At 49.2% G+C, this 12,842-nt stretch overlaps 1 protein-coding gene across 1 annotated transcript in view; it reads right to left on the bottom strand.

Moving 5' to 3' along the window:
• Nucleotides 1–1,319: 1,319 nt before the first annotated feature.
• THOC5 (THO complex subunit 5) overlaps nt 1,320–12,842 on the bottom strand; it is a 34,270-nt gene continuing 22,747 nt past the window's right edge. Inside the window, exons 13-20 of the mRNA XM_063143932.1 lie at nt 9,318–9,419; nt 9,137–9,233; nt 7,531–7,645; nt 6,573–6,676; nt 5,651–5,738; nt 2,973–3,088; nt 2,531–2,721; nt 1,320–1,591 (exon numbers count right to left, since the gene is read on the bottom strand). Coding sequence (XP_063000002.1) covers nt 1,528–1,591; nt 2,531–2,721; nt 2,973–3,088; nt 5,651–5,738; nt 6,573–6,676; nt 7,531–7,645; nt 9,137–9,233; nt 9,318–9,419 — 877 coding nt within the window. The 3' untranslated portion in view covers nt 1,320–1,527. The remainder of the gene's footprint in view (nt 1,592–2,530; nt 2,722–2,972; nt 3,089–5,650; nt 5,739–6,572; nt 6,677–7,530; nt 7,646–9,136; nt 9,234–9,317; nt 9,420–12,842) is intronic.

Genomic DNA, 12,842 nt, shown 5'->3' with positions numbered 1-12,842 from the left:
GGCCCTGCCGCTGTCGCCGCATGGGCGACAGCGACAGCGACAGGGCCTGATAAACCCCACTTACCTTTCCGGCGGAGCTCCGGATCGAGGCGAAGGATCCGCCTTCACCTCGATCCTCTCCGACACACTCCGCCGGCCCCCCAATCTTCTTTGCCTCCGCCTTAAGGGCAGGCGAAGCCCCCCGCTCCGCTCCTGCTTCTCCGGTCCGATTAGAAGCGGAGCACATCCCTAGTATAAAGCGGTCCCTGGGCAGTTAACAACAGAATGGAATGAACTGGGCCTTGGCTGGGAATGAGACGGGGGGGGGGGGCGGGGGGGAAGGAAAAGAGACCCGCTTCTCCTTCCCAACCAGTAACGCTGCAGAAGTGCTAAGATGAGCTCCAGAGGATTAGTAGGTCTTGACCAAATCCAATAGACACAAGAAGAGGTGTTATGGGAGGACAGAGGAGCCCTCCTGCCATTTAAACCTCCCCACTAATCACTCCTGCAAACACTCAGCCCATCTAGCAGTAGTTCAGTGGCAGAGTATGTGCTGTTTGGAGGTCTTCGGTTCAATCCCTGCAATTCCCACTTGGAATAAGGAGTCACTGCCGGTCAAAGCAGGCAACGCTGGGTTAAATGCATGAATGATCTGCCTCATTGTTAAGGCTGGTTCATATGCGGAGTTTCTAATTTTGGGCTTGTGAAGGTGCTCAGACAGATATGCCTCACAGCAATCTCGGGCAGTCTTTACTGCCGGCACAGCGTCCTATGTCTTCCTTTGTCGTTCAAAGCACAGGTTCTCATACAGGAAGGCAGCGACAGAGAAGACTAAAGCAACTGTCTGTGGATAAGGAATGAAGTGCCAACACAGATGCTGAAAGGCTGGGCTATTATTCAAGTGACACTGAATGGTGCGAGATGATGTACATACAAAAGGAAGCCCTCTTTCATCCAGGACGTAGTTAAGCGATGGAATTTACTGCCAAAATATGTGGCAAACCAAGAATTCAGACAGATTTAAGACAAATTCATGGAGAAGAAGGCTATCAATGGCTACTAGCCTTGATGGCTATATGCTAACTCCAGGATCAGAGGCCGCCTGCCTCTGCATTCCAGTTGCTGGGGTACAAGTGGAAGGGTGTTGTTACTGTCATGCCCTGCTCGTGGGCTTCCCAGGGGAATCTGGTCAGCCAGTGTGAGAAAAAGGAGGCTGGATTGGGTAGGCTTTTGGTCTGATCCAGCTTAGGCGACAAGGGTCAAACTCTTCTCTCTTTCTCCTATACCTTGGATCGTCTATAGAACAAGACAACTAATACAAAACAGTTCTTTACACAGGATTAGGAAACAAACTCTCCTTAAAATTTTAATTATTTCGAAACTACCCCCAGTACAGCTAATGGAATGGAATAAACCAAAGTGGCCGGCAAGCAGTCAGGAACCTCTGGCCTGGCCTGGGCAGGACGAGGCTGGGAATCTGCCAACCAAGAACTCCAGTCCGCGACGCTCTCTGTCTCTCTCCTTGGGCAGAGCTGTCATCTGCAGCCCTCAACGATGACTGAAGAAGCCCTGGGGATGGTTGTACTTGAATGGCTTCATCCGACTGGGCCCCCTAAGAAAGGAGAGAGACGTCTGCATTTCAAAGGCTAACATAGGAAAAGGCGAAAATGCCATATAACCCCCTTCCTTGACCTGGTGCTCTCCAGATATTTTAGACTACTAATCCCAGAATCCCTGACCAATGGCCATGCTGGCTAGGGCAGATGGGGCTTGAAGTCCCAAACATCTGGAGGACACCAGGCTGCCTAGCGTTGCATACTGCAGTAGGACTTCAAGGCCTTGACTGGCTTGAACCCAACTAACACTGTGCTCTCTCCAATATATATATATATTTTTTAGAAAAAGGCAGAAAGGACCCTGACCGAAGGAGTGTAGAGTTGAACAGACAGGACATAAGAAGCAGAGAAAATAAGGATGCCAGGTGGGAAAGGCATCAGAAAACAAAACATGAAGACCTCGTTCACACATCACAGTGGCAATTGCTGGGTTGTATAACCCAGGAAATGCTGGGGATGAGCGGAGCGCACGAGCCACTTCCACTTCTAGCCCTTAAGGCTGCGAGAACAGGCACGAGTGGGCTTGAGCACTGCTTCGTAAAGCCTCAAAAGCCAGAGGGATTGAGAATGACTTCCAGCGAGTTTCAGGACCTGTGTAGCTGCTTCAGCCTCCACTTGCGTGATTCTGCCAAGCAGAATTCTGCGTGATTCTGCCAAGCATAAGCAGAATCACGCAAAATACGACAACGTCGCCATTTAAGTACGCTGCAGAATCAAGTTTCTTGTTTCTGTGTATGTGGGGAGGCTTTTTTAGGGTATAGCACACCCGGCTCTGATTATTTGTCTTTTAGACAAGTTGCTTGCTTGATTTCTTTCACCTGGAGGTTGGCCGCAGCCCTTCCCGGGAGCGGTGCAAGACCTCCCCCCCCCCCCCCCATTTGCTCTGCTTTAGATATACCACAGCCCTGGCCAAATGTAGTCCTGCTCCTACCTACCTGACCAGACGCAGACACATCTTCTCCTGCGGAAACTCCTTCGGTCCCTCCACGCTGTTGTCGTGGGTCTCCGTTTCCAGGTAGACGTCCAGAACAACACACAACCGTTGCAGCTGGTTGGTCAGGAGCTGGTAGCCTGGCTTGGGACCGTAGAGCTCCTTGCAGTAAACACTGACCTCACTCTCCATGGCCTGCAAAGGACAAGGGAAGGAGAGGAAGAGAAAAGGGGGTGGGTGGAGAGAGAAGTTCAGCCCCTAAGAGACTTCCAGGCAGATGCACTGCTCACTTGATGCTCTAGCCTCCTCTTCCACAGGCTGGTTGAACGGATATGCAGCCATTTCCTATTCTGCTGATGGCACTAGGGAGGGACAGGAGTCCGCAGCAGCTGCCCAGCGGAGCCTTTTTACCTGGTTCTCTTGCCTAACGTGGGCCTACGACTTACCCGGATGTTGTCGTCATTGCTATTGGTCTTCTCCCCTTTCCAGTTCAGGCACAGGCTGAAGATGGGCGGCATGCAGGAGTAGCCAGGATTCAGCACTACGGCCGCCTGCAGCTTGGCTGGGACAGGAAGGGAAGGGAAGGATGTCAGCAGGGCTGTGTGTGTAAAACCATCTAGTGCAGGATCTCTTCCTCCCTCTTGCACAACATTTAGGGTTTACGACTGGAGGACAGAACTGGGTTGTGGGTGGGGGCAGAACTGTCCCCACAATCAGGCCCACCATGGACCAGATAATGCCAGGGGACATGGTATAAACCCACTGTGGGGACGAGGGGCATTGGGGCTGGCACACATGTGGGGAGAGCGGCCGATCTTCCCCACGGACCTGAGTCCCAATGCCCAGACCGCCCCGCATCTCTGCTGCTACGTCTGGTCGGGGATAGTAGCTGGGCTTCTGCTGTTTGCCAGCAGGGGGAATTCCCACTGTCATCTCCTGTCTCAGACTAGAGGTAGAAAGGGAGGGGCCCTCTAAGGGGATTCCACCAGGAGGAGGGGCTTGGAGCCTAAGCCCCGCCTTCTGGAGGACCCCCAAGAGGCAGTATGAACAGGAGGTTCTGCACCCCTAGTTTAGGAGCAAAGCTTGGGCAAGCAGGGGGGAGGGAATCTTCCTGTGCCTCCCTCTACACAAAGTGCCACTAAAGATTTGAAAGCCATGTGAGACATCTGGGAGGTAGCTATATGTGTCGGGGCCTTCTTAGCGCTGACACTATGATTGTGGAGCCCCGCTCTGTTGGAGATATGCCAGGCAGAAGATGAAGCCTTTTTTTTTTTTTTTTTACAAACAATTCAAGCTAACTTTTACTGTGTCCCTGCTGAAGTTAGCATTTCTAACTCTTGTTTTAACTATTTTAAAATTGCCTATATTTATTTAACTAATTAAAACATTTTTAAACGGTCTTTCATCCTTGAGGATTTCAGGGTGGTGCACAAATGGAATTAAAATAATACATCATATAGTAGAAACACTCGAACCACATCGTAACCAACACAGAGGAGGCAGCTTTTACAATAGAACAGAGGACATCATCAACAATTAAAAAGCTTTTGAGCTGACGCTGAAACAACTTCAACATTAGCACTCGTTGCAGTTCTACGTGGGCGGTATTCTCGTCCTGGCTCCACAACTGAAGAAGGCTTTCCCCTTGTCGAGACATAACTACTTTGGGGAGGTTAGGGAAGAGCCTCCATTGATGATCTTAAGTCACAGGCAGGCTGGCAAAGGGAGAAACACACCCACAAATATTTATTGTTCGCTGTTTCATGAATGCATATGTATTCTATGCTGCTATACGGTATTATTTTATTGTAAGCCTCCCTGGTTATTGCTCTAATAGAAACGCAGGGTATAATTACTGGAGGAATTAGACTAAATGAGACCAAGGGGGCAGAATTATGCAAAGCGAAGCAAACAACCTGCATCAGAAATGATGACCAGGGGACAGTGTGTGTGTGAGGGGCACAATACACAGAGGCCTACTCGGCAGGGATCCTCCTCTCCCCAGGTAAAGGGTAGCAACCTTTTGGGGGCCTGTGGGCACATCTGGCAATTTGAGAAACTGCCTTGGGCACCGGCACAAAATGGCTGCTACAGGAGGCGTGGCAAATGACGAGTAAGCTGCTCAAAAGACTGAGTACAAGGCAAAGTTGGAATCTGAGGTCCAACACACACCAATTCAGGACAGATCAAAGGAAGGACTTCTTCATACAGCGCATAGTCAAAACTATGGAATTCACTACCACAAGACGTGGCGATGGCCACCCACTTGGATGGTTTTAAAAGGGGGTAAATTCCTGAAGGAAAAGGCTATCAATGGCTACTAGTCCTGATGGCTACATGCTACCTCCAGTATCAGAGGCCAGTTGCTGGGGAACATGGGCGGGAGGGTGCTGTTGCACCCGTGTCTTTCTTGTGGGTCCCTGGTCAACAGCTGGTTGGCCACTGCGTGAACAGAGTGCTGGTCTGGATGGACCCTTGGTATGATCCAGCATCAAGGTTCTTCTGATGTTCTTAACTCCTTTGAAACCACAGTTGTCAGTGCCAACAGAAATCTGTTTCACAGAAGACAAGCTCTTTTCCTCTATCCCCAATCCGCAGATTGCTCTGCCAGAGTGAAGGCTCTCTCACTCCACCACGGCCAGATACCCTCATATAGATCACTCTTCCTTCACTCCTGCTAGCAGTGACGAAAGAGTCATCTGCATCATCAGGGTCACCAGGATATGTGTGTGTGTTTATATATATATGGGGGGGGGGGGTCCCCAACACCTGTGCTAGCATCACAAGCACCCCTCAGGTCAAACAGGTTGTGCCCCCTCTCTCTTACCTGAACATGCCGGGGACTCAAGCTGGGATTGACTACATGTGGATCACCTGCTCTACCACTGAGCTACGATCCCTCTGCCCGTTAATAAGACGGAGGTTGGTTGCTTCGGCGTATTTAGTTCCCATCACCTGCAGCATTCCAGCTCCCCAACCCTTGTATAATAGCAATGCATCTTTCTCAAGCCTGCTGGAGAAAGCCTAAGAGAGCCTCTTTGATTAAAGAGCGGGATAAACATGCTAAAATAAAATAAAATAAAATAAAATAAATAAATAAATAAGAGAAGGGGAATGGACATACCTGTCCCTCTTTCTACCAGGGCCATGTAATAAAGGTGAGTGTCTTCTGCCAAACCAGCCTCTACGACATCTTTCGTGTAGGGCAACTCCTACAATGGAGGAACAATAAACCGGAAGTGAGCTGAGTGCACACTGGATGTTCACAGCCAATGGGGCGGCCTGGACCTCTGTCCCTTGTGACACGAGCAGGGATTGGTGGTGGTGGTTGAATAATAATAATAATAATAATAATAATAATAATAATAATAATAATAATAATAATAATTTATTGGTTTCATTTCATTCCTATACCGCTAAATAGCCAAAACTCCCTGGGCGGTTCTCAGCAATTCACAAGATAAAACAAAGCATAAAAATTTAGATTTGTTCAAAGCACCGTGTATAAGTGGGGAGTTGTGGCCGGTGTTGTGGGGTGAAAAACTGTAGCGTCTCAAAGTTGTAATCAATTATTTTCAGGTGGCTGTCCTTCGGGTAGTTCTTTGGACGGGCTAAAATCGCTATTGACAGCCAAGATTTCCCCTTAAAATATAAACCATGGCAGGAAAGTGCCTGCTACAGAACTGTCATTCCAATAAAAAGAAGGTTCGAGCAGAGCTTTCAGTTTGCTTGAAGGTAACATTCAAAGCACAGTAAATGTGCTTTTATTTTTTTTAAAAAAATCCATATATCACCGGCTACAGGAAAAAATACTTTTCCAGGGTCCAATCTGGATTTAGCCTTACTTCAAGGAGACACAACAAAATCAATGGGTTGTAATTTACAACATGACGAAAGTCCCATTGATTTCAATGGGTCTACTTTAAGAATGACTCCATCTGGATCTGATCCCACGGTTTCGTTCCTAGACAATTCTCCAGTTCAAAATGTCCTGGGAAAACCCATCCCTTGCAGAGGCCAGCCCTCTTCCAAAGGGCCCCACCTACCAGGTAGTCCTCGTACGTGAGCGCCGTCCACTTCACCAGACGCGACACAATCTTTGCCGGGAAGAGGTGCTGGCACTCGCTGGCGACGGGCAGGATCCCGTGCTCTGAAGCCAAACACAGAAACGGGCCCCATCAACACGACGAAAGAAGAGCCCATCCTTCTTCAGAAAGGCCAGTAGGTCATTGCCTGAACGGTGCAACTTGCCGTGTTGCCCGTACCCAGACTGAAAGGTTTGTCAGAGGTAAAAATAAACCTCAAACAGGAAAATCCTGAAGTGTGTGTGTGTTGGGAGGGGACTGATCTGGATTAACCCTCTCCCCCACACCATTTCCCTGGGTAAAGTTGCCTCAGAGCTTCTATTAATAATAATTTGCTCCCAAAGGTCCCATTACAACTTCAAGGGGGGATTTTTTGGCAAAGAAAATGGTGTGTGGGGGGGTGGGGGAAGCATTTACATTTTCTCATCTTTCATCCCACAGCCCTGATCCAGACCAGATCCCCACAGTTCCTTTTTCTACAGATGACGATCACGTTAAAATGCTTTTTAACGCAGCATGGAGTTAAAGCCTAGAGGTGTCCCACCTCAGGTTCTGGGAAAGGGCTGGCATGGCTACTCTCTACACATGCACACAAAGAAAGGAAGGGGGGGGGAAAACCTGCTCACACACAAAAAGCTATTAGGGAAAATGGGATTTAGCTGCATCTTTTCCCCAAGGCGATGGTTTTCCGTATGGAGGGAAAAATATATATATATTGTAGGTGGCTGGGAATTCTTTTGTGTACCCCTGACCCTGCCTAGTCAGACGTTTATCGCCTCAAGGGAGTCTTGGGCCTTAGAAGTGGGTCTCACTTTGCAAGTGCCGGTGAAAGAGAGTCCTGAGGCTGCTGCTGACAGCGTGTTTTAGAAGTGTGGGGTGTTTTGTTGCCCAAGGGGGCGTGTGGGTGGCCGTGACATACCGAGCGAAGCGAATTGCCTGTGCAAAGCGAGACGGGACTCCAGCCTCATCTTGAGCAATTTCATCGTCCTCTCCATGTGGCTGGCGCTCAGGGAGTTGTCAGCGACCACGGGATTCTGCAGAGACGAGACAAGGACAACCTCGCAATCCAAGCCTCGGGCTGCCTTGAAAACCGGCCCGGTGGGGGCTGGATTGGATCCGCTTGGCTCAAGTGCTGCAAGGCACGCTGGGAAAAGCAAGGCAACCTCCCCAGAGGAGCCTCAGCCGCGCACGACTCCATCCGCCGCCTGAGTCCTTGAGAAACCTCGTTCAAACGGAAAAACTCATGACGTCACTCCACGCCTCCCCGTTTCCTTAGGGGGAGGGAAGCCTAGGCCGGGGGCGAAGGACGGACAAAACTACAGTTCCCCAGGTGGCCATGGCCGTGAGGGAAACTTTTGGGGAAAGGTCTTCCTTTCTAAATAGTTAAAGAGTAAACATCCGCACGAGCTGCTCAAAGTTTTATGGAGAGGGCAAGATGCTTGTTCCTGTTTCCAGGGATTTCTCACTCCTTGGCGAGATTATCTGGGGTTTTTTTTTAAACAAAAACATTCCACAGACCCAGCTTTGGACACTCCCCGCTAAGGATGGGGGGGGCTTGCCCCCCAAGGCTGGCAGCCATCTAAACACTGGCCATGCATCATGCACACACAAACGTCCACCCCTCCACAAACGCTGCATCAGAGGTGGGGCCCCTCTTCCAGCCCCCGGGCCGAATGCAATTTTAGAGAAGCTCGGGGGGGGGTGCATTCTAAAGGGGGGTGGGGTGGGACTGAAGGCAACCCCCACCCCCCAATAATAACACCAACATTATCTGAAAGCTTTTCCTGGTAGTCACTCAGCCTTAGGAGAGGCATTTCAACCATTTAGAATGAGAAGGAACGGGGTAGACTTGCACAAAAGTCGTGAAACCACAAAACAATTGGTGGTTTGAAGAAAGAGGATGTGGCCATCTGGGGAACACCGGAAGGCCGGATTGGGGCCCCAGGAGGGCCGGATTTGACCCCTGGGCCTGTGGTTCTTGCTTTATATGCCCCAACATACATGTACTTCCACATGCTCACAGCAACCCCTCTGTGCACCTTCATTCGTGCATCAACAAGCAAACACTTGGGCATGTTTAGCTTGCAGAAGAGGAGCCTGAGAGGAGACATGATAGCACTCTTCAAGTCCTGGAAAGGTTGTCACACAGAGGAGGGCCAGGATCTCTTCTCCGTCATCCCAGAGTGCAGGTCATGGAATAAGGGTTTCAAGCGACAGGAAGCCAGATTCCAGCTGGACATCAGGAAAAACTTCCTGACTGTTAGAGCAGTACGACAATGGAATCAGTTACCTAGGGAGATGGTGGGCTCTCCCACCCTAGAGGCCTTCAAGAGGCAGCTGGACAACCATCTGTCAGGGATGCTTTAAGGTAGATTCCTGCACTGAGCAGGGGGTTGGACTCGATGGCCTTGTAGGCCCCTTCCTACTATTCTACATGACTTGTTCCCTTTGCATTTGGAGATCCAAGACTCGCAGCCGCATTGAAGTCTACTGGCCAATTGTTCAGAAGTCAACTCTTCCCTTACCTGTGGCTGATCCTTGGGGAAATTCAGGCCCCCCAACTTCTGCACCCACATGTATGGGTGGCCCAGTTCTGTAATGTAGTCGTTCAGGGTCAGGATGCTGGAATGAAAGACAGGCAAGAATGCAGTGGCAACCGAACCAGAGGAAGCTGAGATGGCAGCTCCTTCTTCATCGTCGGCTTACCCAACTTTATCGAACTGGAACTGGTTGGCAGGATTGGGAGTCCTCTTCCCGTGATCTCCGGGATACAAGCAGCTCAGGAGCAAGTCGGGGGACAATAGGTCTCTGGGAAGGAAATAGGAGAGGAACTCAGAATTTCCCGCTGCTGCCCTTCAGTTGCAGAAACCCCAAACTCTCTCTTTCACGGTGCGTTTTCAAGCCATTCTGGCACACAGTGGAGGGAAATCTTCATTTGCACCCGAATTATAATTATTTATATTCTCATCAGCACACATAATGGGTAATCGTAAAATAAAATAAAATGGGAAGACAGATGGGCTGCTGTCCCAAGGAGCTAACAATCCAAAAGAACTTAAGAACATCAGAAGAGCCCTGCTGGATCAGACCAAGGGTCCATCTAGTCCAGCGTTCTGTTCACACAGTGGCCAACCAGCCATCGGCCAGGGACCAGCAAGGCAGGACATGGGTGCAACAGCACCCTCCCGCCCATGTTCCCCAGCAACTGGTGTATATAAGCTTACTGCCTCTGATACTGGAGACAGCACACAACCATCAGGACTAGTAGCCATGGAAAGCCTTCTCCTCCAGGAATTTATCCAGCCCCCTTTTAAAAGCATGTAAATCGGTGGCCATCGCCACATCTTGTGGCAGTGAGTTCCATAGTTTAACTTTGCGCTGTGTGAAGAAGCCCTTCCTTTTATCTGTCCTGATTCTCCCACAAATCAGCGTCATGGGATGACTGGTTTTGATCCCAGTATTATGAGGGGAAAAAATGTCTCCCTCCCCACTTTCTCCACACCATGCAGCGAGGGAGAGATTCCAATATAGAAAAAGCTTCAGCTCAAATGGTTCTGACAGGCGTTGGAGGGAGGGAGGGAGGGAGGGAGGGAGGGAGGGATGTGTCTGAAATTCCGCAAGCCTGATAAGTTAGCATCAATTGTATTTGGTCTGCATGACCTCCGGTGAACCACTTATCTTTCCTCCTTAGCTTTTCTGACCTCGATCGCTATCTGAATCCGTCTACCTCATCACCGTACACCTTGTTCAGCAGGAGTCTTGCCTTTATCTCGGCTTGCTTCTCCCACCTCATATTTCGCTTCCCATGTTCAATCTCGTGCCGCTTCTCCCTGAACAGCACTGCAAGTGTTGTTCAACAGCACCCCTTCCTCTCTGTCCCCTTGGCCAAAAATTCAGGTCCAGGCTCAGTCATCTCCTGCTCTGACAGCTGCCCCTTCCCCCTGGGCCTTTCCCTACCGTACCTCAATCCTCTTCTCTTTATCTAAACTCCACTGTGAAAACCGGCCCTTCTCTCACATCGCTTAATAATCCCGCGCGCACAAATCACTTCATTAGCTTCGCATCCCGCTTTTGCTGCCAGCACAATCCCCATGTCCTCCACAGCTTTGTCCCAATCTCCTTCTCAGTCCTTTTTATCATAAGAACCTAAGAAGAGCCCTGAGGCTGGATCAGACTGAGGGTCCATCTAGTCCAGCACTCTGTTCACACAGGGGTCAACCAGCTGTCGACCAGGGACCAACGAAGCACGACACTGTGTGCCACAGCACCCTCCCACCCATGTTCCCCAGCAAGTGGGGCACACAGGCTTACTGCCCCGGATCCTAGAGGTAGCTCATAGCCATCAGGGCCAGTAGCCATGGATAGCCTTTTCCTCCAGGAATTTATCCAACCCCCTTTTAAAGCCATCCAAATTGGTGGCCATCACCACATCTTGTGGTAGCGAATTCCATACTTTCTCCCCATGAGCGTCATTCCAGCAACCCTACCACACTCTGGACTTTTGCCCTCTCAGCACCTCCTCTTTATTTATTTATTTATTTATTTATTTATATACTGCTCCCCATTGAAAAATTTCGGAGCGGTGTACAAGGTAAAATGAAAATAAAAACAGAATAAAAACAGTTAAAACAAAATGTAAAAGAAGCAGTAACAGTAATCCAAGGCTGCATGTTAAAGAAAGGCTTCTTGGAATAACTTGTCTCCCTTCCGGTTCCCCAGTTGTAGGACTACCTGTGTCAATGTAGTGCCACTCCCCACCCCACAATCCAAGCCTTAGCTTTAACATGGAAGTCTTGGCTTAACTCCTTCATCCTCTTCCCCAACTGTAACCACAAAGGTGCAACTGAATTTGCTCAATGCCCAGCTTCCTCCCCTCCCCTCCCCTCTGTCGTCTTCCCAATGGTCTATTTTTTTTTTTAGATTGGGCCCGTTCAGACAACACACTAAGCCATGGCTAGGCCACTAACCCTTTTGCAGCAAATGGTTAGTGAACATGTTTAAACCATGGTTATGTAGCCACCATGGTTAGGAATGGTTCCCACCACATGCTAAGTCCTGGTTCACACGACATGCGACGCCATAATGTTTCGCTCAAAATGCTTAACCCCCGTGGCTTAACGTGTTGTCTGAACAGGGTCATTGTAAGCTCATGGGTAGCAGACAGACTCACCTATCTTTTGCTGATGAATCACTGCAGAGTGCCACATCCCCAGAAGGATATGTTATAGATTTAACAGCAACGTCTTTGAGTTCCAAACGGCAAAGGAAGGAGGGCTCCTTTCATGGTCCTTCTCCAGCTGCCCAGAGTGTACCTGACTCAGCCGTATGTATTTATTTTAGGGATTCATATTCCACGCTTCAAAAGATTTTCCCAGAGTGCCTAGTGTTCCCTGCCTTCAGTTTTTGTCCTGCCACACCTGTTTTCCAGCCCAGCACTACAGCTTCTCCAAAACCTGACCTCCTGCTACCACAATCCCTAAAATAACCAGTAAACGAGATTACCCTGATTTGGGTGTATTCCTGGATGAATAAAGGTATTAAGAATAGGACGTGCTCAGTGGTGGCTCTCTACCTTTGGAATTCCCTCTCCAGCCTCAGCACTGCTGGCTTTTAAAAACAAACCTTAAGACAAACGTATTCCAGTCTGAATTTGGTGCTTTAAAATCATGAGCAGCTGCTGTGTGCATAACATGCTCAGAAAGGCAGGTTAAAAATCATTTTTTTAAAAAAATTACGATGTTATGCTGCTCTTTGCGACTGGTACTGTATTTTACCCGGCTTTATACAATCTCCTGCTAATCACAGAACTTACAATTTACTGCTAATTGGAATGCTTGAGGTTGGGGTATTTGAGGTGAATGGGACTACGTGCAATTCTAGATTCATCACTTCGAGATGACAATCTTCAGCCCATATTAAAAGGGGAACTGCAGACGACGGGACGTAAAATTGCATTTCAAAAGATTAAAGTCAGAACATTCTAGTTGGCAAAGAACACCACAACCCCTCTTCTGCCTGCTGCAGAATTGCCAAGGCAACGCAGCAGAAGTCTTTTTCACAGAATCTAAGCAATGTCCACACGGGGAGACTTTCTTTCATGGATCTGATGTGCATGCGGAGGAAAATACCAAAAACCAGCAACCGCACTGTAACATGATAGCCGTGTCAGAAAAACGTCCCGTAAGAAACAGTCCAAGTGCAGCCTTTCATTTGGGTGAGGGAGGAGCGGTC

The sequence above is a fragment of the Elgaria multicarinata genome, chromosome 18 (assembly GCF_023053635.1).
Source record: "Elgaria multicarinata webbii isolate HBS135686 ecotype San Diego chromosome 18, rElgMul1.1.pri, whole genome shotgun sequence".
NCBI lineage: Eukaryota > Metazoa > Chordata > Lepidosauria > Squamata > Anguidae > Elgaria > Elgaria multicarinata.
Note: the sequence above shows the minus strand (reverse complement) of the source record. Positions and strands in the feature narration are given on the sequence as shown.